Below are 26,859 nucleotides of genomic sequence, written 5' to 3'. Positions count from 1 at the left end.
CGCTGGAGAAAGGAACATGGAGTGGATCTGCCAGGAATTCAATTTGCCTATCTCCAGACCCCATTCCCAGCCACAAACACAGCTTTGTTTCCTTGGATCACATAACCAGCATTAAGCTCCTTATCGAGAGTAGGGAAGGGAATCGAGTCAATAAAACTTTTGCAGGGACATTTAAAGTTTTATGGAAGAGGGGAAAAAGATGTCTTAATAAATGTCCATGTAGAAACGAGGCACAAAAGTGGGGATAACTCTGGACCTTGAGGGTGGATGGTGTGGAAAAGTAGGCTGGTTATCCCAGTCTGGCCCGGGATACAGCTCCCAGTTTCCTGCTTGGAATCAGCCTTTTTCCTCTCTGAGTTGTCTTTGATTAAGGGACTCTGTTTTACATAAGAGAAAATCACTCTCTGATCTGTATATTTAGATATACACAGAAATGTGTACAATATATAGATATATAGGTAAATATACCACAATACACTAAATATACTATGGTACACTAAATATATACTATAATACCCTAAATATAGTGTATATAACCACTAAATATAGCATATATTTAATGTATTATAATCTATATTTAGTGTATTATGTACTATAATGTATAGTGTGTTATGATCTATTATATATAGTGTACTATATATAGTGTATTATATACCATTATATATAGTGTTTTATATACTATAATACACTGAATAGATATTATAATACCCTAAATAGAGACCATAATACACTAAATATATATAGACACTAAATATAGTATATATGTAGTGTGTTATAGTGTATTTAGTGTATTATGTACTATACACTAAATAATATATAGACACTAAATATAGATATTTAGTATATTATAGTCTATATTTAGGGTATTGTGTGCTATAATATATAGTGTGTTATATATAGTATCTATATATGTACTGTAATACACCAAATATAGACTAAAATACACTAATTATATACTATCATATATAATATATACTATATATCCTTTGCATGTCTATATCTATATACTTTATTATAGGATCTATATCATATATAATACACTATAATACTACTACATATGTTAATATAATCTATCTTTATACTGTATATACTTTATATACTGATATAAATATCTATTATACATAGATATTTATCTATACACTGCATATAACTAGATAAATATAGTACTACTGCAATCACTTTGTATTTAACATGATTTGTATCCAACATTGGAACGAAACAGCAGTAACTTTATTTTATCTTCTCTAATAACTTGATTTTATCTTCTGTCGCTGCAACAAGGATTTGCATAAAAATGATTGATTTGGCACAGTTTTAGGCGGGGGGAGGAAACAAAAAGCTCAATGTCAAGATTTCCTGCAGTTATCCTGTGATCCAGTGCCGTGGGTAAAGCAGCACTTCTGTCCTCAGCTTCTCAAAGAATTTCTAAAAAATGTTGAGTAAAATCCTACAGCCAGGGAAGAAAAAAAAGGTGGTTGAGTCGCCTGTTATCCAAATCACACTTGGGAATGGCATTAAAAAGGCAGCAGGGAGGGAAAAAGGTCAGTGTTTGATAATTTCATTTCTACAATTGATGGGAATGCAACAAGTCCCTTGGATGACTCGGGCATTCACAGAACCTGGGGGAATTTCCCCTGCTCTTACTGTGGCTTCCAGGCTGAGATCACTCCCAACAAGTAAATTTCCTTGGATTTATAGACATGAGAGTAGAAACAAGTGTCTTGGGTTGAGTTTTAGCACATATTCCCCCCCCCATCTCCTGATGTGCTGAGGGTGTGCCAGGGAATCTCTCAGAAACTGGTTTTCCAGGGCCACCACTGTCCCTGTTCCCAGCCCCTTGCTCAGGTTTCTCCAGCTGTAGATCTTTGTGGTTGCACATCTCAAAGCAGCTTTAGTTGCACATTTAGCCCCAGGATTTGGGAATTCTGTTACAGCTTTTAATAACTGAAGGATCGTTTAGGTTGGAAAAGAGCTCCAAGATCATCCAGTCCAGCTGTTGCCCAGCAGTGCCAAGCCCAGCACTGGCCCACGTGCTTTGGAACACCCCCAGGGATGGGGACTCCACCATATCCCTGGGCAGCCCCTTCCAAGACTTTACAGCCCTTTCCCTGAGGAAATTTTCCCTAATATCCAATCTAAACATTCCCTGGTACAACTTGAGGCCGTTTCTTCCTGTCCTGTCACTTGGGAGAAGGGATTGACCCTCACCTGGCTCCACCCTCCTTTCAATAGGCTGCACCTCTACTCCTGTCCCAGGATTTGGGAATCACTATTATACCCCTGTGTGGCTTTTCCCAGCAACCAAATTAAACCCTTCTATCTCTTTCATTGCATTTTTAAAATTATATTGATATTTTAGTGCCTTGTTTAGACTTCATTTTGGTTTACGTGGTTTTGGTAGCTCAGTGTCTTAAGGAGATGGGTGTAGGACAGTCCTCTCAAATCATTTGCTGGGAAGTTCCTCATATTCACCCAAATTACGTAGCAGGACAAGAAAAAAGGTGGAAATTGGAGGATGTGGAGGCAAAATAAATTCAGGAGTTTGTGGTCAGTGCTGCCTCCCCTTCACATACAGTGAGCTGTGGGAAGGGGGGCTGTTTGGGGGAGGTGGGGAAAAAGGGTTAATGGTGCTTGTGTTGTGCAAGGGATGAAGGACCCAAATCCATCAGTTATTCCATCCAGGAACAGTTTTCATCCTTATTTTTTCAATAGCATGCGTGGAATTGCAGAATGGTTTGGGTTGGAAGGGACATTAAAGTCCATCTCAGTCCACCCCCTACCATGGGCAGGGACACCTTCCACTAGCCCACGTTGCTCCAACCTGGCCTTGGACACTTCCAGGGATCCAGGGGCAGCCACAGCTTCTCTGGGCAACCTGGCCAGGGCCTCCCCACCCTCCAGGGAAGGATTCCTTCCCAATATCCCATCTATCCCTGCCCTCTGGCAGTGGGAAGCCATTCCCTGTGTCCTGTCCCTCCACCCCTTGTTCCCAGTCCCTCTCCAGCTCTCCTGGGGCCCCTTTAGGCCCTGGAAGGGGCTCTCAGGTTTCCCTGGATCCTTCTCTTCTCCAGGTGAACCCCCCCAGCTCTCCCAGCCTGGCTCCAGAGCAGAGGGGCTCCAGCCCTTGGAGCAGCTCCGTGTCCCCTCGGACTCACTCCAGCAGCTCCACATCCCTCTGAAGTTGGGAGCCCCAGATATGATAATCAGCAATTTCAAAGTTTTGTAGTTCCAAATCACAGGAGGGGTTGGAATTAAGGTCTCGTTGGCATTTTCGGCTCCGGCATTTTCTAAATCCCGTGTACTCGGTGTTCCTTTACTGTCTGGGATTTAATGTGCTAATCCATGGAGGATGCTCCACGTGTGAATCTGAGCAGTCTGAGCGGCAGGAAGCGAAAAATGCAGTTGGATTTGGTTACCAAAATCCTGGAGGTTTTTCTTTGTGTGTGGATAATGTCAAATCCAAACTACGTCAAACGGATTCGTCTCGTGTGTTGTGTGTCCAGGGCACGAGGGAGCTTTGGTATTTTTAGATATATATATATAATTTACTGCTTTATGTATAGAAAATAAGTGTTCCAGGCCAGGTTGGACAGGGCTTGGAGCGACCTGGGCTAGTGGAAGGTGTCCCTGCCAATGGCAGGGGTGGAATGAGGTGGGTTTGAAGGTCCCTCCCAACACAATCCGCTCTGGGATTCCCTGATAGTCCTTTGTGACACATTGCAAATATGTCATATTTATATACCACAGTTGCAAGGTAAAATAGATATTCAAATATAATATAAACATGGCTAATTGCCCTAAATGAAGCTGCAAACCACTTCATTAACTAGTCCTAGGTTTTCCTGGCTGTGACTGGAAAGTGGTTACGGTTTGGCTCGGGAATGCATTAGAGCCCTGGGACTGCCATTCCCATGTCTCCCAGCGTGCATTTTGGGAATTGTTTCTCTAGAAGCATTAGAACTCCAACATTTTTATTCAGTTGAATACCCTACTGTGGTCCAAGTGCCAGTGATGTGCTTCCTCCAGTCCCAGACAGCTCAGAGTTGGCTCCCTCTGGATCCCACCATGTGGATGGTCACAGACAAGTGGCTCTGCCAAACTCTGTGAGGGAAAAGTGTTAAATGCCTCAAGCAGATGATGCCAGGGCTCAAAACTGTCTTCTTGCAGCCCTGGCTGCTGCAGAGCCCATTTTGGGAGCGCAAGCTCCAGGTGCTGAAAGCTGGGATCACAGCTCCTGTCTGCAGCCACATCGGGAGCGCCGGGATTTATGTGGGGAGCGTTCCTTGCCAGGCTTTTCCTTTCCCCTCTTCTATTTGTTTCTTCTCCCAGTTAAAGAATGGATTTAATAAGGCACGAATGGCAAAAAGAAAAATGAAATTCCTCTCTGTTGCTCGTGGTGCTCCTGGTGGAAAGTGGGGAACCTGGAGGAGATTTCGTGGCTTAATTCCCATCTCGTACAGGCAGAGCTGTTGTGTCCTTGTCGTGCCAGCCTTAAAGATGCCAACCATCCCTCTTGCTCCACAATGGGAATTAGTATGGATCAGAAGTTCTTGGGATGCCTCTGTTTAATAACCATCCTTCTTGCTCCACGCTGGGAAATTAGTATGGATCAGAAGATCTTGGGATGCCTCTGTTTAATTAGCAGAGTGTGAATACACTCCTCCTTTTATCAGGATTCTGTGGCAACAGTGAATAGAACAGGAAAAAATGTGTAAAATTAATTAGCTTTCAGTATAATTAGTATTTTTAGGCTTATTAGGACTGAGGGTCACTCTTGGATGAAGGCAACCTTTATCCAAGGTGTCTGGTCCATCCTGCAGGTCCTGCCAGGACAAGGTGCTCAGTAGCAGGTGTTGATTTGATGTGGAGCTCCAAACCAGATTTGAGGGAAAATTCAAAGTAAACAGGGAAGAGCAAAAGGTTTTGGTTAGGAAAAAATATTTTTATTTTATTATTCCTTAAAGGAAGTATCTGGGGTGTATTTGCTGATGGAACTGTGGGATAGAATCAGGGGCAACAAAACGGGTTCAGTCATGGTGGGTTTGATCACAGAGGGACAAAATTTTCTCTTGAGTTGTACTTCTATTAATTTTTCAAGTGATATCAATGAAAACACAGCTTTGGTTTTACAGGTGCTCCAGAAAAAAAAGCTTTTTGGGCCCACCACAAAAAAAGAAAAAAAATAAAAAGCATTAGGAAATGAAATGCAGCTGGAAAAACTGCAGTGCAGGAGTCCAGTGAAGGACTTGGATGCAGAAGCTGCTGCAGCACTTGGATTGGGATAAAAGGTGTTGCTTGGAGATGAGTTTTGCTTTTGATTTTCCCTAATGTAGGCACTGACCACTGAAAGGCAATTGCAAATGAGGTCCTGCTTGTGCCCTCACAAGAAAGGAGTTCAGCATTCCCTGGTCCCTGCAGAGCCTTGTCAGGAACGTGGCCATCCTGATGTTCTTCTGCAGGGCTGGAAAAGGAGCAGGGTTAATTCCCAGCAGGAGTTAGTAGGTCTCTAACAATAAATTTTAGAGGCTTGGTTTGGTGGAGAAAAGCTTTGTGGGATGATCTGTGGGGTCTCTGAGCTTATGGGCTCAGAGAGAGACCGAGCAGGAGATCCCGAGCTCTTCATGCAGGGAGGGAAGAAAGCATTAAAAAATCATTGCCTGGTGAAGTCCCTTCTAAGTAAACTCAAAATTCCATTGGGGGAGTGGTTCAGGCTGACTGGAACATAACCTTTTGTTTGGGTTTGAGGCTATTACTTCATTTGAAAGGGACTTGAAGGATGAGAGGACAAGTTGTCTGTTACAATCAGAATTTGCAACCAAGCTGAATAAGCAATTTAATTCTTCCATCCTACTGAAAAAATGCATGTTATTTCTTCCCATATCCCACCTATCCCTGCCCTCTGGCAGTGGGAAGCCATTCCCCCTTGTCCTGTCCCTCCATCCCTTGTCCCCAGTCCCTCTCCAGCTCTCCTGGAGCCCCTTTAGGCCCTGCAAGGGGCTCTTAAGTCTCTCTGGATCCTTCTCTTCTCCAGGTGAACCCCCCCAGCTCTCCCAGCCTGGCTCCAGAGCAGAGGGGCTCCAGCCCTTGGAGCAGCTCCATGGCCTCCTGGATTCACTCCAGCAGCTCCACATCCCAGGACAGGGCACAGCACTGCAGGAGCAGAGAGGGAGAACATCTCTATTGCCATTTCTTCCCATTTGACTTAATATCAAACCCTCTTTTTTTCCCAGTAAAATCCCTCTAATGAACACATGGGAAGCCATTTCCTGGAGTTCCACCCCCTCAGCACGTGGAGCAGCTTCAGGTCTTCTCCTGGCTGGCCCTGTTGGGTGTTTGGCTGCCACAGGGAGCTTTTGGATTCTGCCAAATCCACTTCTCAGGAAGGGGACAATATTCTGTTTTTAACTGAGGTGGATGAACTGAATTTTGAAATCTCTCAAGAAGTAGCTTCCATTTAGGCTGAAAATCCCAGTGGCTTCAGAGGGATCTTTTTCCTGAGGCTTTCCACAGGGAGCTGGATTCCTCTGGAGACAGGGGAAATGTTATTATTTAATTTGCTGTCAGAAGTCCCCCTGCCCTTTTCTCTGGGCTTATTTCCGAAATCCTGAACACAGGATCTGGCTTGTTGGTTTTCTTTTCAGTGCATATTGTCAAATCCCCTGAAGCTGGGTCTGAGCATCCCAGCTGGAGAATTCCATCTCCTCCAGCTTCTGAAGCACGTGGATTAATGGAAATCTCCACGAGAATCCCAAAGGATGCTCAGAAGGGTGGGAGTTTGGGGTTTTAAGGAGAGATTTTTCTCAGCTTCTAGTGCAGCACAGTGACTTGCTGTGAATTGTGGAGCCACCAGAAGCTGTAGCTCCTTGGAAGCCTCAGAAGTCCAGGATGTGGAGCTGCTGGAGTGAATCCAGGAGGCCGTGGAGATGCTCCCAGGGCTGGAGCCCCTCTGCTCTGGAGCCAGGCTGGGAGAGCTGGGGGGGTTCACCTGGAGAAGAGAAGGCTCCAGGGAGACCTGAGAGCCCCTTGCAGGGCCTAAAGGGGCTCCAGGAGAGCTGGAGAGGGACTGGGGCCAAGGGATGGAGGGACAGGACACAGGGAATGGCTTCCCACTGCCAGAGGGCAGGATTAGATGGGATAGTGGGAAAGAAATCTTCCCTGTGAGGGTGGGGAGGCCCTGGCACAGGTTGCCCAGAGAAGTTGTGGCTGCCCCTGGATCCCTGGAAGTGTCCAAGGCCAGGTTGGAGCAACGTGGGCTAGTGGAAGGTGTCCCTGCCCATGGCAGGGGGTGGGATGAGATGTATTTTAGGGCCCCTCCTAACCCAAACCTCCAAGAGACTTTTGTTCCCTGTTTTTCAGCTGCCTCTCAAGTAGCATCATCCTTTCCAGCTCCTGGCTCTGTCCCCCCCCCTCAGGCCTCCCTCCCTCATCACCAACCCTCTCAGTGGGCAGGAAAAGCCACTCCAGCAGTGACATGGTCACCAGCAGGACACATGGCAAATCTGCCTCGTGGGCCAGTTCAGCAGGACGGGAGAAAACCTTCCCAAAATGCTGCTTCACTCAGTATTTTCTGTTAGTTTGTTTTTATTATTTTTGGGGGGATGTTAAAGCTTTTCACTGATAAGATGGTGAGTTTTAAAGCTGCCACACTTGCCAGGGTTATGCAGGTGTTTGGGTTTAAATGTTTGCTGGATTAAACCCAGCTCTGCCCTATCTGGAAGATATTTTTATGCTCTTTAATCGGATTCTTCAGCCAGTCTGTCACAGCTCTGAAAGAAAGGAGCAAAATACATGGGGTGTTTTGTTGATCATCTTAGATATTTTTCCGGAGTTTCACAGATACGGAAAGAAAGGATTTCAGTAAATCCACAGTTTATTATTTGCACTGGCAGATTTGCAGACTATTAGAAACACAAGATGGATGTGGGGTTTTTTATAGCACCTGGGACAACAGAGAGGTCACTGGATGCAGCTCAGGAGATCCAAGGACTCTTCTCTTCCCCGATCCAGCCATGTCCTGAGTTTCCCCACAACCATTCATTTGCTGTTCCCAGTTTTAAGAGGCTTTGCAGCAGCCATGGGATCTGCTTTTCCATGAATTTATTTTCAGCTTTTGCTTGCAGACAGAGTTGGTGGTTGCAGAGCAAATAGAACATGTTCAATTCAGGCCAAAAGATGGTTACAATCTGTGTACTGGGTGGGTTTCCCCGTGGTGGAGGGGGCTCAGCTCAAGTCCCTCTTCCCCACAGGTTCCTTGGAACATGGGCAGTGCCTCTGCACCAAAATTTCCACCTGAGCAGGTTTAAAACTGAACTAGCAAAATCTTAATCAGGTGTAAGAAATACTCTTTGGAAAGTCCATTTGTGGTGTGTCAGCAGCATCTGGCACCATCCTGCTCCAACATGATGGGAAGGGCACAGGTTCATGGAGCAAATGGTCCTTTTCAATAATAATATAATATTATTGCTTATAATAGTATAAAAATAATGCTTGGACTACTGATTTTAAGATAAATAACCACAGCTGTGAAAGCTGCAACGCTCCTGGTTCTCCTGCAGCGGGAAGCTCAGGACAAGGGGCCTGCATTGCATGGAGCATCTCCAGGGCTTGGTATCAAAATTCAAAAGGAGCTTTTCTGAAAGGCTGGGCATTCCCAGCCACCAAATGATTTATGGGATGGATTTATGGGATGGCTGAGGTACCTGCTTTGTGCTCGGGGCTGTGCTGGATCCTTCAGGGGAAGCCTGGAAGGAGAGGGTGTGTGTCTGCATCTCCTTCTGGGACTTGGCTTTACCAACCATTTCCCAAATTCCCAAATTCCCACCCACCTATCCCTAGTTATATACATATAAAAGCTAGTTTTGGTGGCAGTGAACCAAAGAAACCAAATCCAACCTTGTGCTCACTTGAAAACACTCCGTGATTTCCAGTCTCCAACCCTGAAGAAATGAATTGTTTCCAACAAAGCTCCTTTTATCTGTGAGCTGCATACAATCCAATTTTATCTGTAAGAGCCCAAAAAAAAAGTGGAATTAGCTACTATATTCAGGAAAAATCCAAATATTAATTAACTTGATGGGTGTTTTCCCTTTGATCCAGACTTTTTTCCACTGGTGTCTCCCATAGCATTGCCCACAGTGACACCTGCTGGTATTTAGGACAAGGCTGGGTTGCAGGTCCTCAGGAGCAAGGGATTAATTAGGGACAAAAATGAAGAGAACAGTCAGTGTGGTCGTGGAGAGACACCTGGAATGGCCACCAAGCTGGGAATGCTGGGCACATGGAGCTGGGAGTCCTCCTGCACCAGCTGGAGCCCCTCCAGCAATGGGCCCAGTTGTTAAGGCCCAGCTTTGTGCTGGGCAGAGATCAAACATTGGGATGGGGAGATCCTCCTCCCTTCCCAGGCCTCGATGGCTTCTCAAGATATTTCTCAAGTGTTTCTGTTTTTAGGGAGTTTATTTTCCGTGGGAAGCGAACTCGCTCCCGCTCCCTGCGTATTAAACATCCAGTTACAGGTCGTGGGGATGTATTTGAACCAACTCCTGCTTTGCCACCCTTGGTGTGGTGTTTGCAGTGGGTGAGTGTGAATAACAGTGATTGAAAGTTGTGCTGATGATAGCACAGAGCCATTTCACCTTTAATCCATGAGACAGTAGGCATTGGATATGGGAAAATAGAAGCAGGGCAGGGAGGGAGAAGCACCTCAGAAATGGAGTCACTGATGTGGGAAAATGGAGCTGGCCTGATTTCCATCCTGCACACAAAGGGCCATTGCTGGGGTGTTTTTTATTTACCTTTTTAACACCTCATGGCTTTCTGTCCTTCTTAGCAGGGAATTCCCTGTGCAGCTTCCCAAAGTGGAATTCCTCCCTGCTGTAGGGGTCGGGTCCTGTCTGCCAGATGGGGCTGGGGAGGGGGCACAGGGGGGATTGCAGGGCTCCCTGCTGCCACAATCCATGGATCAACCCCCAGGACTGAGCTTGGGCAGAGCTACACCCCCCTCCCATCCTCCTTTTCGATGGAAGAGGGATGTTGTTCTGCTGGAGAAGCTTTTTGGTTGGACTGTGAATGGGTTGTTGCAATAGAAAAAGGGGAGTTAGGTCTTAGTTTTGTGTTCCTGAGGATTGATGGATTTGGGTCATTTGTAGGGCCAGGAGTTGGACTCCATGACCCTGAGGGGTCCCTTCCAACTCCTTCCAACCATGAAAAATGTGTTCCTGGCCTTCAGAGCTTCCAGGGAGTCGAGCACAGGTTGGAACTTCTGCCTCCCACTTGAAGTGAGCAGGGATTATGGAAAGAAGAGTGTGGGACTGCTCCTATTCCCCATCCCTGGAAGTGTCCCAGGCCAGGTTGGACGGGGCTTGGAGCAACCTGGGCTGGTGGAAGGTGTCCCTGCCCATGGTCCCTTCCAACCCAACCCATTCTGGGGTTTGCTGGCAGCATTTGGGGATCACCCACAGATTTTTGGGTCCAAAGCTTCAGCCCCTGCAGCCGTAGAACATCATCTCAGAACATTGTCCCTGAGGCCACCACTTGTACAACTCAACCCTTCGGCACTGGGGATGGATATTGGGAATGAAATCCAGGTGTGGGCTTTCAGCAGGGAAGCCTCCTGATCAAAATGTACAGCAATCAAACACAGAAGAGAAATCAGCCTCTAAAATGCAGATTTGGATCAGAAAATGTTTGTTTCTCCAAGAATTTAAAAAAACCCTGTTGTTTCTGATCTCAAAGCCAAGTCCAGTTCACATCCTTTGGTGAACTGGACTAGGCCACAGGAATTGCTGGCCTGGCCCGTATCCTAAGGATAACAGAGCATAAGGAATTGGGAATGACACAGTTCGATCCTCTCCTTGGCTGCTTCCCCTCCCTCACTCATGAGGGGTTTGGAAAGGCGTTGGCAAAGCCTGGTCCTGGAGTAAGAATGTGCCCACTGAGAACTCCAGGTGGGATTTGGAGGTTTGTTGAAGGTCAGCTCAGGTCACTCCTTCATTGCTACTAAAGCTATTCAGCCCTTCCTTGCCAGTGTGGCCATTTTCATGCAAAAATGAGAAAATTCTCATTTAAACAAGGGGGGGAGTTTTGAGGGACGTGTGAAGGGACAGGAGAGACATCAACCCTTCTTCTGAAAACCTTTTTAAACGTGATTTACCTGCAGTCAGACCCGCTATGGGCAAGAAGGCAACCAAGTCTGTTGTCTGAAAGTCATGGCAAACAGGCAGGAAGGGATCTCCTGCTGGGGATCTGAGTGTTTCAGGTGCTCTTCCTCTGCTCAGCGTGACGCTTGTGCTGAAAAATAAGGTTTTAAGGATCTCAAAGTGAACATAAAATGAAAATAGCTTGTCATTTGGAGACAGGTGGGGAAAAAATAGCACATTGCTGGGAAAACTCAGGATATCACTATATGGGAAAGGGTGGTGGCCTCAACCAGGGCATCATCTGGGTCTCTTTTCAGGGCTGATATTATGATATCCTCAGAAAAATCTGCTTTAAGGCACAAAAAAGCTGTATCCAGTCCAATATTTATAAATGTGGTCACTCCAGGAGAGATGTTGGTGCTGCAGGGTCACCCCTTGGAGCTGCATGAGCCTGTTTTAACACTAGTAAGTGTCAATGAACAGTAAAAACCACTGATTTCTCTACTTGGGGGAGCTTATTTTGCATTTCTGTTGCAAAACAGAATTTTTATCCCAATTTTCCCCCGGTTCTGTTGTCAAGGAGACAGTTGCAAGCTGGGTGAGGGGCTCGAGGCAACTTCTATTTCCATTGGGAAAAGTTGTTATTGCTGTTTAAAATAATACAGATTTTGGGGTTTCCCACTTAACTGCACACTGAGAGTAAAAGTTCTCTTGCTGCTTTAATATATTCAAGGCAAACATTTGATCTTGGTTGTGCCAGTGGGATTCACTTCCACCATTCCTTGTCATCCAGGGCCTTTGTTGGCACACTGGGAGTCGAGGCTGAGTTGATAAAACTCTGCTTTTTTCTCACCTTTTGTGCAGTTAAGGAGAGAAATCGAGGGAAAAGGAGAATATTTTGTGGCAACAGCCCAAATCCAGGGGGATATAAAGGAGAGTATGAGCTCTGGGAATGTTTATTCCATGTGATGCTGCAAAAACCAGAAGTGGTTGTCACCTGCAAGGCCCCTCAAGATGTTGCCAAACTGGGAGCAACTGGTGAATTCTGGTGTTTGAACCTGAAAAATTACCTGTTTCAGTAAAACTCTGCAGAGATTGGCCAAGTCAACTGTTGGTCATGGTTTGGCTTCCCATAAAGGTGGTTTTTAGTGATAATTTGAAGTGCATTTGCATGTGGAAATGTGGAGTGTCCTCTTTGATTGAGACCCCAAAAGAAAATATATTTAATCACAGGTCGCTTGAAGAGTGGCTGAACATATTCAATTAATATATTCAATTAATATATTCAATTAATATGGGGGGGTGTCTGTTACACATGATAGATTATAAAATGAGTTTGGATCCTTGTAGCAATGCAAATAACTTCTCTGAATAAGCACACAAAATTTGGAGGAAATTAAGAAAAATACATGGAACAAATCAAATGTGCTGATTTGTTTCCTTCCAGTTTCATTTTTGCCATTCCAAGAACTGGGGAACTGCTGCAGTGCCACGGTGTGAGGCTGTTCCTGGTTGTATTTCCTCCATTTTCCGAGGTGTTCATGGTCCAGGTGGGCTGGGAATGTCACAGGAATGGGCTGGTTCAGGGAGAGATTTCAATCCTGCAGAAGCTCGTGCTCAAAATGTGTGTGACTGGCCAACTTTTTTCTCCCGTTTTCAATTGGCAACTTGATTTTATTTATGATTTTATTTATGATTTTATTTATTCCCCTCAGAGAGTCAGCATCAACCCCGTGCAACTTGCTCTAAATTTTTTAAAAAAAGTATTTTATTTTGCTTTATTTTACTGTTTGCTAATTTTTAGTCAGATGAATGATTTCCACCCCGTTGCCTGGGTATCCTTTTCCTAATTACAATTCTCCACGTTGATTAGCTGTGCATCTGTTACTATTTTAATTAGAAGCCAAGCTTTGTGGGTTTTCCAGCCCAATTCCTGACTTTATCTGTGACCAAATACCACTATCACCTTTCACCTGTCTAATTAGTCTTTCATTATCTCTCATGGCAGTAAATTCTATTTTTTTCCGTATCAATTCCTGCCTCATCTCTCTAGAAAGTCCTGCTGCTAAAGCTCCTCTCCTGTTTCCCCTCACTCTGCCCCAACGTGCTGCTCTCACCCCCTCTATCATCTCTCTGCTTTCCTGACCCTTCAATTGCCCCTCCTGAAGTTCTCCCTTCACCTTTTACCCTCTTCAGCCCCACTGTATCTCTTTGAACTTCCCAGTTTTTCCAGCATCCTCCATTTCTCAGCCTCCTGAAAGTCTTGTTTCTTCTCATCCTGCCCGTTGGTCCGCTTTTATTTCTCTTTTCCTGCTCCTTTGCACTGAAGGAAATGAAGCTCTGCCCCACTGACATCTCTTCTGGTGGCCTCTTGTCATGCCAAAGAAACGTGTGGTGACAGGGATGAGGTTCCCCTTCATCCCCTCATCCTTCTTTGTGCCCTTCCTCATCCTCTGAGCATCTTTCCATGTGCTCTTTCTCCAAGAAAAGTCATCCCTCTCACCCCCTGCCATCTAATTTGTCTCCTCTTACGCTTTCCCATCCATTTTTGTTGCGTGTGGGGATAAAAAATCTTCTCAGTGGCAGCTCCTCCAAAAATTAGCGTGTTGGAGCCTCTGCTCTCTTCCTGCAACTTCCTTTACAAAAGGAAACATCCTGCAGGCACCAGCTGGGCACCTCCTGGACCTCTGCCCTCTGTGCCCCCGCTCAGGGAGCTGTCCCTGCCCTGGGGGGACAGCAGGGACAGTGGCAGGCTCAGGGTCAGGGGGTGGTGGCCCCCGTGCCAGCTGGTGACAGCGTTTTACGGCTCGAGTTTGGAGGCAGAGCCAGAGAAACAGATGTTTGTCTCAGCCCTGCAGAGAAAGAACAGCTGAGGGGGGTGGCCTGGCAGCTGCTGGAGGGTTGGGAGGCCTGGTTGCCCTCCAAAAACGGTTGTCAGGCTGTTACAGCAACAGTGGGGATGGAGTGAGAGTCCAAAGGTGGCTTCCAATGCCTCGTGTTGGCTTTTAGAGGGAATGAAAGCAGGACATTTCTTTAGCAAAAAGGCAGAAAACTGAATCCTGCTTTTTTAGATCCTTACAGAACCCCAGGATGGGTCAGGCTGGAGTAGGGACCACAGTGGGGATCTGGTGCCACCTCCCTGCTCCAGCAGGGCCAGCCCAGAGCACAGGGCACAGGAGTGTGTCCAGACAGCTCTGGAATAGCCCCAGGGAGGAGATTCCACCCCCTCTCTACTGTCTTATTGACAGGTCAGTGCAAAAGTCTTGAATTCCTGGTGAAAATTCAGCCTGTTCTTCAGGACCAGCAGTTCTGGAGTTGTCAGAGGTTGGAAAAATCACGGTTTGGAGATGGTCTTTCACTCCAAACAGAGTATGTGGGTTTTCTCTCTTTCACAACTTCTACTTTTATAACATTATTTCCATCACCTTTCTTGCCTTGTCATGGGAGCAGCTCCTGGGACTGGAGTGGTCCCAGCTCATTCTGTGGATCTTTATAATGCCTTTGGGATACTGAAGTGGGAGTAGTTTTTGAGGAAAAGGAAGAGCAGGAGGACACCCATCATCCTCTCAGCACAGCCCAGGCACATTCAGACCCATGGAACAGCTCTGCCAACCCCCAACAGAAACAACCAGGAAACTAAAGCAATCATTTAACCAAAGAAATTCCACCTAGGAACATTTGTCCCACCTTTGTGCTTCGGGAGCAGCAGGGCACTGCTGTGGCACTGGGGGTTAATCTGTCCCAGTTTGCACCCCCTGGATCAGGTGTGTGCTGCACTTGCTTTTGCTTCAGTGAAATATTGCTGAAGGCACCTCTGGGCCTGCCCTCACACATCCTTTTGTACTCCTTTCACCTGCCCCAAGTGCTCAGAAACAGGGGTTATATCTTGATATAACACAGTGCAGCCTCGGTCAAGGAGTGATAAACTCACCGTGTGGGGGGAGGCAGATGCTCCTCATTGTATAACTTTTTAGTTTTAGGTCATGGAGTTTAGTTTTGGGTGGTCATTCTCTGAGCAGGGAGTTACACTTGATGATCTTTAAGGGTCCCTTCCAGCCCTGTTCTGGGACTGTCTGATTTGTGTCACTCCATAAGCAGGATGGGAATGTCCCCATGGGAATGTTCCCTTTGGGGGCACTGAGGGGGCTGGTCAGGGGATGGTTCTGCAGGAACTGGAAACTCAGAAGGACCAGAACTGGAGAGGACATCCAGACAGTCCAGATCATGCTCAGGAGCTGAGCTGTTTCCTCAGTGCCCTCACAGTCTGTTAAGAAGCCACAGTGAACCAGGTAAAATATTTCCCAGAAGGATTTAACAGGGAGAGAGTCTCCTATAAGTGTTACACAGTTTGGACCCTAAAGCCCATCTCATTCCACCCCCTGCCATGGGCAGAGACACCTTCCACTAGCCCACGTTGCTCCAACCTGGCCTTGGACACTTCCAGGCATCCAGGGGCAGCCACAGCTTCTCTGGGCAACCTGTACCAGGGCCTCCCCACCCTCCCAGGGAACAATTCCTTCCCACTATCCCATCTAACCCTGCCCTCTGTCAGTGGGAAGCCATTCCCCCTTGTCCTGGCACTCCAGACCCTGTAAATAGTCTCTGAGTGTCAAAAATTAGGGATAATTAAGGAGAAGAGCACAATAGCATCATGCTTTGGCTGTTTGAAGGAGCAGCATTTTTGGATAATCCCTGAGAGTGAAACACATGGTAAAAGCAGGGAAGAAAATCCACATGATTCCCAAGGAATTCAGTACAGAAGACCAGTAATAACCTGCTTGGGTTTGCAGCATTTTTCAGCAAATAAACATATTTTTATGTTTTATTTTCTTAGCACTGCAGCCTTGAAGGGATGGTTAAGGCAGCAAGAACGGGAAAAATAAGTCTTTTGAAAGCTGCTGCTGTTTGGAGTTTTACTGGGGGTTCTGTGGACGTTTTTTAGAGCACCAGCAAAATAACATATTGAGATTATTTTCATTTTTATTTCAGTGCACCCTGGCTGGGGTGGGTTAGACAGGGAGCACTGGCATCAAGCCCACTGGTTAATGTGGTGTAAAACTGGCTCCAGGGAGTCAAACTCCTCGATTTCAAAGCCACCTTTGTGTCTCTGCTCCCCTCAGGTGACCTTTGGGTTATAGCATTCCAAACGCACCATTTCCCATTTTCCGAGTATTCTGGGATGAACACAGCAGCCAGAGGCACCCAGTTGGTGGAAAAATGAGGTTTTGTGGAGTTTGACTCTTGGGTTGGTCTCCAGCCTGGAGACCATCACTCCTTAAGAGAACTTTATTCCATGGGGTGTTTTTTCCGCTGGAGGCTGAGGTGGCACTGTGGCATTCTGGCTGGGATGGGGGATTCCATAAAGCGGTATTGGCCTTTTTTAGGGCATGATCTGGACCATGAGGTGCTCTGCACCCCTGTTGCTGCTTCTGTGGGATACCTTGAGCAGGTCATGGAGACTCACCCCTGTCTTACCCCATCAAACCCGCTGAGGAAGAATTTTTTCCCCCTGCCTGGGAGTTTTTCATGTTTTTAAGTAAAACTGGCAACACATATTTTTATAGAAGCTGCTCTTAGTGGACAAACAGGGACCTCCATGATGGACCACACAGGAGGAACTTAAAAGGGAGGAAGAGCTTCCCTGGTGTTCATTTAGGTTGGAAATGCTGGTTTGGGAAGGATTCCAGCTTCTCTCTACGGTCAGGTTGGTTTTAACCTGTTTAGACATGGGATTAAAATCTGTCTCTGGCACAGAAACTGGCCTGGTTTAGGGTTTGGTTTGGGTTTGGTAAAGGACTTGGTTTATATCTAAGGGGAAATGATGATTTGCAGTGATGGTAACAGTTAATATGGAGCTTGGACTGGTGGATTCCCAGATTTCAGTGTGCCCCATGTACGTTGTAGATGGATTCCCTGGTAGTTTTCACGCTGGTTTTCCAGGTCCAGCCCAGAAATTATTTTACATCCTGTTCTTCCATTCTATCCATAAGCCACATATTGCCCCCCTAATCCAACAAAAACACTGTTTAAACCCATTCTCTCCAGCCTTCCTGATGTTGCATGTCAGATAATGAAACCCAATCCATAAATATTAATGAAAGAACTAAAGCCCTAAGAAAACCTTCAATGTTTAATTTCAGACGTGTCCCTCCCCCCCCAAAAAAAGCAGAAGAACCAAGACACTTTTATCATTTATTTTTATTTAATTGCTTATTTTCTTGGGAAGAAACCTCTTCTTGGAGCACTTAAACCTCTGATTTATCCTCTGCATTCGGGTTGCAAGCTTGGCTTGCTTTCTGCATCCCCACAGCCCCCATTGCTGAAGATGCAACCCCTTACTGGTGTAGACTGGGGAAGTGTTTTATTCCATAGGAAAATGGGGTGGCAGGGATTGTTCTTGGGTGATAAAGCAGCTCTCACCTCAGAGAGAAGCACCTGAAGGGCCTGAACATCTATAAAAGTTACTTTATGAAACAACAACCCAGTTAGCATGACAAATATCTAAATTTTGTGGCATTTATAATTTCCATCGATGCTGAGCCTTTATTTGCCAAAGCTTATAAAATATTACATTTGTGGCTCGCTGAGCGTTCCAGCAGTTATTCCTTTTGGATTTATCGTGGCTGTTCCCTTGAACTCTGCCTTGCCCAGACTTTGCTGCCGAACTGGGACCGGTATTCTGCAGCCTCCATTGGGTTTTCTTCCGTTTGAGTTCCATTTTTACCCTGGGTTTCTGCTGTTTTCCACTGGGAAGAGGAAATGGAAGATTAGGTTAATACAGTTTGCTCAGCTCTTCAGCCAGGAATTAATTTCTGTGTTTTGCTTTAATTTTGTCGTGGCCTGAAGGAGCTGTTTCTGAAGAAGCGTGCCCAGAAAACCACGGGGATGCTTTGGCTTGAGTGAAATATGAGCAAATAAATCAGCTTTTCCTCCCTGGACTTTGGGGGGAAATGCAGTGTTTCATCCAGAGTCCTTTCCTCCAGGGGGAAACTCAGTGCTGTGGTCTCTGGAGGTGTCCCAGGAAGGCCTGGCCGTGGCACTCAGTGCTCTGGGCTGGGGGACAAGGTGGGCATCGGGCCAGGGTGGATTTGATGACCTTGGAAGTCTTTTCCAGCTTTAGTTATTCTGTAAAAAGTCTAAAGACAAAAAGATTCAAGTTCTAAGCCCAACTTTGGTGTGTTAAAGTAGCTACCTGACTTTTTTTAATTCCTTTGCTACTACAAGGTGGGATGGGGAATCTTATTACCTATTTTAAAGGCTTTCTGGGAATTCTTTGACCAGTATATTTTGAGAAGAGCTGAGGGGTGTCGGGCTCTGCTCCCAGGGAACAGGGACAGGAGGAGAGGAACGGCCTCCAGCTGTGCCAGGGGAGGCTCAGGTTGGCCAGGAGGAGGAATTTGTTGGTGGAAAGGGTGGTGAGGCCTTGGCAGGGGCTGCCCAGGGAGGTTTGGAGTGCCCATCCCTGGAGGTGTCCCAGGAAGGCCTGGCCGTGGCACTCAGTGCTCTGGGCTGGGGGACAAGGGGGGCATCGGGCACAGGGGGGACTCGGTGACCTTGGAGGGCTTTTCCAACATCAGTGATCCTGGGATTCTATGAACTTTTGCCCAAATGTTTCTTCAGAGCACTTTTTACAACGGTAACCAGATGCACCTGAGGAGGCTTTGCTGCCTGAAAGCAGGAGAGGCTTCTCATTATTTTTATTGACATGTGCCATAAACAAACCTTTGGGCACCTCCCCTGCCTGGCACGGGGCTCTCAGGCTGAACAGGCAGGAATAATTTGGTCAGAAGGGCAAAGCACATGGATGAGTTGGTTTGTGTCAGCCAAGGAGGACTGAAGAGGAAGAGCAGTGTCAGAGGAAAACCAGGAATTGGCTGTGGAAGAAATGGCTCGAAATACATAAAGATGAAGATGTGGATGGAGGGAATGAGGGGGAGGTCAAGTGGAATGAAAGCTCTGTGGGATTGGGCTCCCAGGGAAGGAGCAGAGGAATGTGGTTTGGATGTTGGAGGAAGGATTTGAATGTGATTAGAGCTCAGGGGAAAAAGAAGAGAGTAGACACAAGATGCCGAATTAAGAGGCAGGTTTAGATGCTTCAAAGCTCAAATTTGTTCTTCTTCCATTCCTCGTGTAAAGTTTGGGAGGACTCATGGGAATATACATAATAATATTTGCATCAGATCTTTGGGTGCCTACAAAATTCCACTTGAGAGGATCTGATCCCAACACCTCCTAAAATCAGGCCCCTTCGAGGAGTCTCATCCTGGATGCTCAGAAATGTCCATCCTCAAATCTGCTCTCCAGAAACACCCCGTGTAACAAGAAAACTCTCTGAAATTCGTATCCAGGGGCTCCTCCGGGATTTTTTTTCCTCTTTTCACTCTGGCACACGAAAAGAGGAAAAAATACAGCATTTTTTAGATCCAGTGGAGTCTGTTCAGGGTCAGGGCAACCCACAAATTAGAATTCCTGACCCACATTCTCCTGTCTCCTTATTTGAAGTGTCATGGTAATACTCAGGATTTGTGGTTCTGGTAGAGAACTTTTTGTTTTGTTTTGGTTTTATTATTATTATTATATTATTATTATTATTATTGTTGTTGGTTTTTTTTGTTTTGGTTTTGGTTTTTTGGGTTTTGTTTTTGTTTTGTTGTTGTTGTTTGGGGTTTTTTGGGGGGTTGGGTTTTTTGGGGTTTTTTTTGTTTGGTTTTGGGGGTTTTTGATTGGGTTTGTTTGGTTTTTTGTTTGTTTTTTTTGTTTGTTTGTTTTTTAATTATTGATCTTCTGGAGAGTCTGAGGATTATTAATTACTAACCTGCTGCTTTTATTTACCCATATTTTTTTGTTTAGGTTGCTGCCTAACTAGGTGTATTTTAAGGAACTCACCTAATTAATTCTGTATTATAGTTCACTCAGATATTTTTTAGATTTTTTAAAAGATTTTAAATATTTTTTATTTTTAATATATTTTTATATTTTTAATATATTTTCATATTTTAATATATTTTCCTATTTGTAACATATTTTTCTATTTTAATATTTTAATTTTTTAATATATTTTACATTTAACTTTTTTCCTTTTCATTAATATCCCCCTGTGCCCAATGCTCCCAAACCAAAGAGTTGTTTCCTCCCGTTGCTTTTCCATGAGCCTCTGCCTGTTTATTTTCCTGTGGGATTCTCCTGTCAGTCTGGAAGTGGCACCCAAAAGGTTGGGTGTAAAGATAAATAAATAAACACAGTAAATAAACACAATACCCTTGAAAGAAAACACCTCAAGCTTATCCAAAATCGAAGATTTGAATGAATTCCTCTCAAATCATCCCTGTTTTTGCATTCTTTGGGATTAGAAGCCCTGATGGTCTTTGCTACGGCTTCAAACAGCACCTGAGCCAGAGGGTTTGTTGGGGGAGCTGGATATGAATGGAGAGTCTTTATTTTAAAAATATTGGGAAAAAAATATTAGGAAATGTTGACTTTGGGGTTTTTTGGTGATGTATAAATGCAAATTGCCTCTGCTGGGATGATCCAAGGGATGGAGGTATCCTATCGAGATGAAAGTGTTGATAAGCTGTGACATGGATTTAGCAGGGAATACTCCACACAATAAGGCAGAAAAAAAAAAAAGGCAGATTAAACTACTGTAATAACAGGAGAAGAGAAAGAAAATTGTTTGTTGAATAAAGCCTTTGCTAGCAAAGCTGGGAAACCAGCAAAACCACAAGAAAAAAAAGAGAAGAAAAAGAATTATTGTTACAACAGACATATTATTGCAGTTTAGCTCATGTCCTGTATTCCCTTATGAAAATTCCTCTGTCCTGTTGACGTGCTAAAAATGGATTTAGGCTGTGAGGATAATTCATCTGGGCAAAAGCTGGCACTGGCACAGCCTGAGGAAAAAATGGGCAAGCCAGAAACTGTTGCAATTTAATCATTACATCCCTTGACACAGGACAATCTTTAAGTCCCAGCCAGAGTCAGGCTGGGAGAAAATTGGTCCGGGGTGATTTTATCCCACAGAACTGCCAAAGGATCCCCTGGAAAACAGGCTCTGCTTGGGTTTGCTCATCTTCATCTGTTTTTTTTTCTCCCTTTACAGACACACTATGAAAGTGGAGAGTACATCATCAGACAAGGAGCTCGAGGGGACACCTTCTTCATCATCAGCAAAGGGAAGGTGAGCTCACACCCTGCAGGGCTGCTGGTGCTGCCCTGCTCCCAAAACTCAGCCCCAGCCTCTCCCTCCCTCCCCTCCCCCGGGCACAAATGTGGCAACACTTGACATTTAATTAAACTTCTGGCACTGTACCAGCAGAGAAGAGCGGCCTGAAGGGGAGAAAAATCAATCTGCTGCTGCTTTGCTCCCAGGGAACACTTTGGGGTCAAAACCAGTAGTTGAGTCTCTCAGTAAATGAGCAAAAAACCTCCGTTTTTTATTGCCACTATACCCTGCAATACTCAACTAAGAATCCCTCTTACAAGGCTGACTTCCAGACTTCATTCCCATGGCTACCCCTTCTCAGCTTCCCCAAATTGAATAATGGGAAGCCAGGGACGTCTGAGCTCTCTCCTTGGGGAAGGAAGAAGGTCTAACTAAGTTTCCGTTCCGCTGCTCACAGGGAAAATGGGCTTTATGACCTCTTTTCCCCTAAAATCCTGATGGGATTTTATACAAGGGGGTTTTTTTCTTACCTTCAGCAAATTTCTATTATTTTTTTAGCTGGCCCGATACTGTTCCACTTGAGGAACACTGGGCTTCTTTCCACGGAGCAGGATGGAGATGTTCTTGGGAATACACAGTGATTTCCCACTGCAGATGAGATGATACATGGCAAGGAAACACAAGTGGATAAATGTGCTTGGAATTAGGCCAGGCCCAGCCTCCTGCTCCCTGGAGCTGATGTTGGCACCAACCACGTGTCCTTGAGGGGAGGGCAAACCCCGTGGCATCCGTGGGAGGAAGAGTGTGGGGTGTGGAGTTGTCTCCCAAGTTTTTTCCCATCATCTTCCACTCTCTGTTTCTGGGAGCCAGTTCTTCATCAGAAGGAGAAAAAAAAAGGTCTTTCCAGATGAATAAGAATGTCATGGATAAGTTTCTGAAAGGAAGATGATCATGGCCTGAAATCCAAACTGAAGGCCTTTTGCTTCCCTCCACTCAGAAATAATATTTCCTCTTCTCCCAGAATATCCTTTTTTTTGTCCTGTTTTAATGGTGCATCTCCTTCCCATGTGGAGGGTTTGAAGCCATGTTGGCCAGTCTGTTGGAAACCAGGCTTTTGCCCCACTTGGTCAGGTGGATCCCATCCCTTCCTGGCAGTCATGGAATCCCAGCATGGTTGGGGTTGGAAGGGACCTTAAATATCACCCAGTCCCAACCCTGCCATGGACAGGGACACTTCCCACCAGCCCAGGTTGCTCCAAACCCCATCCAACCTGGCCTTGGACACTTCCAGGGATCCAGGGGCAGCCACAGCTTCTCTGGGCAACCTGTGCCAGGGCCTCCCCACCCTCATAGGGAACAATTCCTTCCCAGTATCCCATCCAACTCTGGCAGTGGGAAGCCATTCCCTGTGTCCTGTCCCTCCATCCCTTGTCCCCAGTCCCTCTCCAGCTCTACTGGAGCCCCTTTAGGGACTGGAAGGGGCTCTCAGGTCTCCCTGGATCTTTCTCTTCTCCAGGCTGAGGAGCTTTGACTGTCTCAGCCTTTCCTCATGGCAGAGGTGCTCCAGCCCTCTGAGCATCCCTGTGGCATTTTCTGGACTCGTTCCAACATGTCCTCAGTCTCCAAAGGGAGTCTCTGGGTTGTAAAAGCCAAATCCCTGTTGCTGACAGCAGCTGAACGTGCAGTTGTCGACCTGCCCCTCCTGCAGCCCTCACCCCTCACCCTCAGGATGGAGGAGGAGCCCATCCCTGCCCATGGCCATCGCTCCAGAGCCCGGGGCTCCTGCTGGAAGTGCTCCTTGGCTTCATCCCTGGCCTCTGCCCCTTCAGCTTGCTGGGAGAGCTGCTGCCCAGAAGAAGGGAGCTAAAATAAAACAAGGCACGTGGACTCACTGGGAAGTTCCCAGACCCTCAGCTGGAGCCTGATGGCCTGACAGAAATTCCCACAGGGATACTTAAATTCTGCCCAGTTTTCTCTTCCAAGGTCGGTCATTTACAAAGGGACCCAGTGGCTGAGGGAAGATGGGTGGAGTTGGAGAGGGTTTAATTTTAATGCCTGTATTAGGGCATAAGTTAGATCCAGTCACTAACCCATGCTAAGGATGCAGCCAAGGATAGAGGGATGAAACTCAGAAATGAAACATGGAATAACTGACGATGGAATGGAGAATTATGGGATCAGTGGGTGCTGCCTGGCACTTGCTGAAGCCAAGGTACATCATGTCCCATGTCCCTTCTTAAAACCTGACCCAGGCAGTTTAATAATCCAGGAACAATACTGGGAACAACTCCTGAACCTGGGAATCCACGGGCACTGTCTGTGACCAGCACCAGAGCCTGAGCAGGAGCTGGGAAAGCTCCTTGGGAAAGCTCTGCCTTGCCTTTCATGTCAGAGTGTCTGGAGTGACTGTCATGGAATCATGGAATGCTTTGGATTGGAAGGGACCTTAAAGCTCATCCAGTTCCACCCCTTCCATGGGCAGGGACACCTTCCACTAGCCCACGTTGCTCCAACCTGGCCTTGGACACTTCCAGGGATCCAGGGGCAGCCACAGCTTCTCTGGGCAACCTGTACCAGGGCCTCCCCCACCCTCCCAGCCAAGAATTCCTTCCCAATATCCCATCTAACCCTGCCCTCTAGCAGTGGGAAGCCATTCCCCCTTGTCCTGTCCCCCCATCCCTTGTCCCAAGTCCCTCTCCAGCTCTCTTGTACCTTTAGGTACTGGAATTCTGCCCTAAGGTCTCCCCAGACCCTTCTCTTCTCCAGGCTGAAGTGAGCAAGGAGATATTTTGTGTTTTTGAGCCCAGCACTCCTCAGAAACACTCAGAAAGATTTCTGCTCTGTTTTCTTGCAGCCCATCCTCCCTTGATGGTTCTTTTAGGAGCGAGGATCTCTCCTCTTTTCTCCGTCAGCTCCATCCACCCCACTTGACCCCATTCCTGAACTACTTTAGTTCATTTATTTGAGTGGGTTTCCTGGAGTCCAAGTGAGTAGAAGTCAGAAGTGGGTTCAGAAGTCTCTGAGTGCAGGAATCTGTTGAACTATAATTGGATGGAAATGGCTCAATCCCTTCTGCTTGTGCAGTGCCTTGCCTTTATCCAGAGGCAGAGTGTGCCATGCTGTGCCATTTCCCACCATTTTCCCATTACAAGCCATGGTGTGGCACCAGTTTAGTGCTGGGTCAGGTGGGTCCTTCACTGGAGCAGTGGCTGTTCAAGGGGCTCAGAGCTTCGAGCCACACAGAAATCCCTCCACACTCATTGCTTGGGATCCGTGGAAGTCATGGAGGAAGAGCTGAAATCTGCCTTAAAGTTCCCTTTGTGTGTCCAGGGGTGTTCCTGACTCAGTCATCCCACATTCCCTGCCTTCATCTGCTCTTGGATGGGGCATTAATGACTCAAACCCACTGCTTTGGTTTAGCCACCCTTTAAGGAGGTGGGAGAAGGTGCAGGGCACAATTGGGAATTTCATGGTGAAATTACACTGGGATGTCTCCAAATCCAAAAGGACGTGTCTGACATCCCACATTTTGCCTTTGGGAACTTCCATGTGGAAAAGCTCTGATTAAAACGTCTGCAAAGGAGGAGCAGATGAGAGATCTTCCCCTGTAGGTGAGGTACCTGCAGAGGGGGGCTCATCCCAGTGAAATTTGGGACAAGATGGGCTTTGGGAATGCCTGCCCCTGTCCACTGACCACAGACAGAGGCTGCACAACTCGATTTAGAGCTGGGAGAGGTGACTCCCACCGTGCACTGGCTGTGAGTTTACAGCAGGGAGACAGTTTGCTTTCCATCAGCAATATCTGCTCTTCTCTTTCACTGCTAAATAAAAAAGAATTAAAAATAAGATGGTCAGTTCCTTTAAACTTCAATGAAAAGCCTTGATTTTTGCTCCAGCTGGAGTCATCCCTTCCCTGAATTTGGGAGCCCAAAGGAGCAGCAGGGGCACCTTTCATCCTGCAGCCTCCAAAGTGTTTCATTTTGGTTCTGATTTTTATGACACCTTTCCCTGAGGTGAGAGCTCAGGAGCTCAAGGAATGCTGGGGAGCAAAGCTAACGGGAGCCTGGGCCGTGTGCCTGACTGAGCCACCCCAAAGTCTTGGAGCCTCTTTCTGCTGCTGCCTGTTCTTGTGCAGCTAACTCCATGTTCAGAGTGACAAACATTCAAACCCCCAAAGTGGTGGGTTTTTCCAAGAGCAGGAGGTGCCTTGGTGGGAAATAACTGTTCATTTCCCTGGATGGTTGGTCGGTGATGCCACGGGAAGAGTGCAGGACTCTGGGGAATGATTCCCAGAGGAGACTCAGCCCAGAGATCTGGGAGCTGGCAAATTCCTCTCTGAGCAACCCTTTGTTAACCCCAGTTTTCCTAAATCCTTTTGGCTTTTCCGCAGGTGAACGTCACTCGGGAAGACTCCCCCAGTGAAGATCCCGTCTTCCTCCGCACCCTGGGGAAGGGAGATTGGTTTGGAGAGAAAGCCCTTCAAGGGTGAGTGCTCCTGGTGATGCAGTTGTTCCATTGGCATCATTCCTCAAGGATTTCTGCAGCCCTCAGAGGGCTCCCAGATTGGGAGTGGTTTTATTCTTTTGTGATGGGAAGAAGGTCCTCGGGGGGGACATCAAATCCAGAGATCTTGCCTTGCTGCTGGACACCAAAAAGTCATTTATCTTTGCACTGTCTTCCCCCACCGTGCATTGGAGGATCCAAATGTTTGGCTTTTTGCATCTCTGGAGTGTTATTCCCACATGGAAGAGCATGGCTGTGGTTGTCCTGGTGGGGTTGAAGGCAGGGTGGGGGTGGTGGGATTGAAGTTCTCTGGCTGTATTTTTATGGCTTTGGTGGAGGTGGGGGTTGGATGGGAGTGGCCTGTTTTATAGAAACCTTTTCCTCTGGGGATAATCCCAAAGAAGAGAAGCTGGAAATCCGCATTGGACAGGTGATGGTTACAAAAATAGCCTTGATTTCCATGGGAAGGAATAGGAAGAGCAAAGCAGGAATTTGGGACACTCTGCCCTTCCTGGGAACTCTGTGAAAGAGCTGTTGGGCTTTTTTTGGGGGATGCTGTGGTAGCTGTTGTGTGGTAATTGTTGTGTCCAGTCCCTCCTGTATCAGCCTTCTCCCAAAAAGAAGGTGGTGGAAATATTTGAAGCCCGAATTTCCAGTCACTTGCTGGCAGCCAGAGATGCATCCAGCACAAAACTCGCCTCACCCTTGTGATTCTAGACCTTAATTACAAAGTAATGTGGTTTTTAAACAAATATCCTTATTTTTGTTCCATCCCTGCATAACTCCAGTGGCACACAGCATCCCTAAAATGGGAATTTCTCAGCATTTTAAATCCAGTATTTTAACTGACTGGCTCAGATTGAGATTGGTTCATTTACAACAGTTGTCTGCATATATTTGAATATTCAATATATTGAATACCTTTGATCTTCTGAGGCTAAATGGGAACTTCATAATTGAGAGCACATTCTCAGCATGCAAGGAAAGCATAATCCTACCATGGCCTGGAAGTGTCCAAGGCCAGGTTGGTCCTGGGACAGTGGGAGGTGTCCCTGCCCG

The 26,859-nt window shown here is 46.4% G+C and overlaps 1 protein-coding gene across 6 annotated transcripts in view; it reads left to right on the top strand.

The window, feature by feature from the left end:
* The window catches only part of PRKG1 (protein kinase cGMP-dependent 1), a 393,869-nt gene that overhangs the window by 270,317 nt on the left and 96,693 nt on the right, over positions 1-26,859 (top strand). For all 6 annotated transcript variants that reach the window (XM_032695058.1, XM_032695062.1, XM_032695057.1 and 3 more), the window contains 2 exons: positions 21,235-21,312; positions 25,688-25,782. In XM_032695058.1, the coding sequence (XP_032550949.1) occupies positions 21,235-21,312; positions 25,688-25,782 (173 nt within the window). The remainder of the gene's footprint in view (positions 1-21,234; positions 21,313-25,687; positions 25,783-26,859) is intronic.

This window comes from Chiroxiphia lanceolata, chromosome 8 (assembly GCF_009829145.1).
Source record: "Chiroxiphia lanceolata isolate bChiLan1 chromosome 8, bChiLan1.pri, whole genome shotgun sequence".
Taxonomy (NCBI): domain Eukaryota; kingdom Metazoa; phylum Chordata; class Aves; order Passeriformes; family Pipridae; genus Chiroxiphia; species Chiroxiphia lanceolata.
Note: the sequence above shows the minus strand (reverse complement) of the source record. Positions and strands in the feature narration are given on the sequence as shown.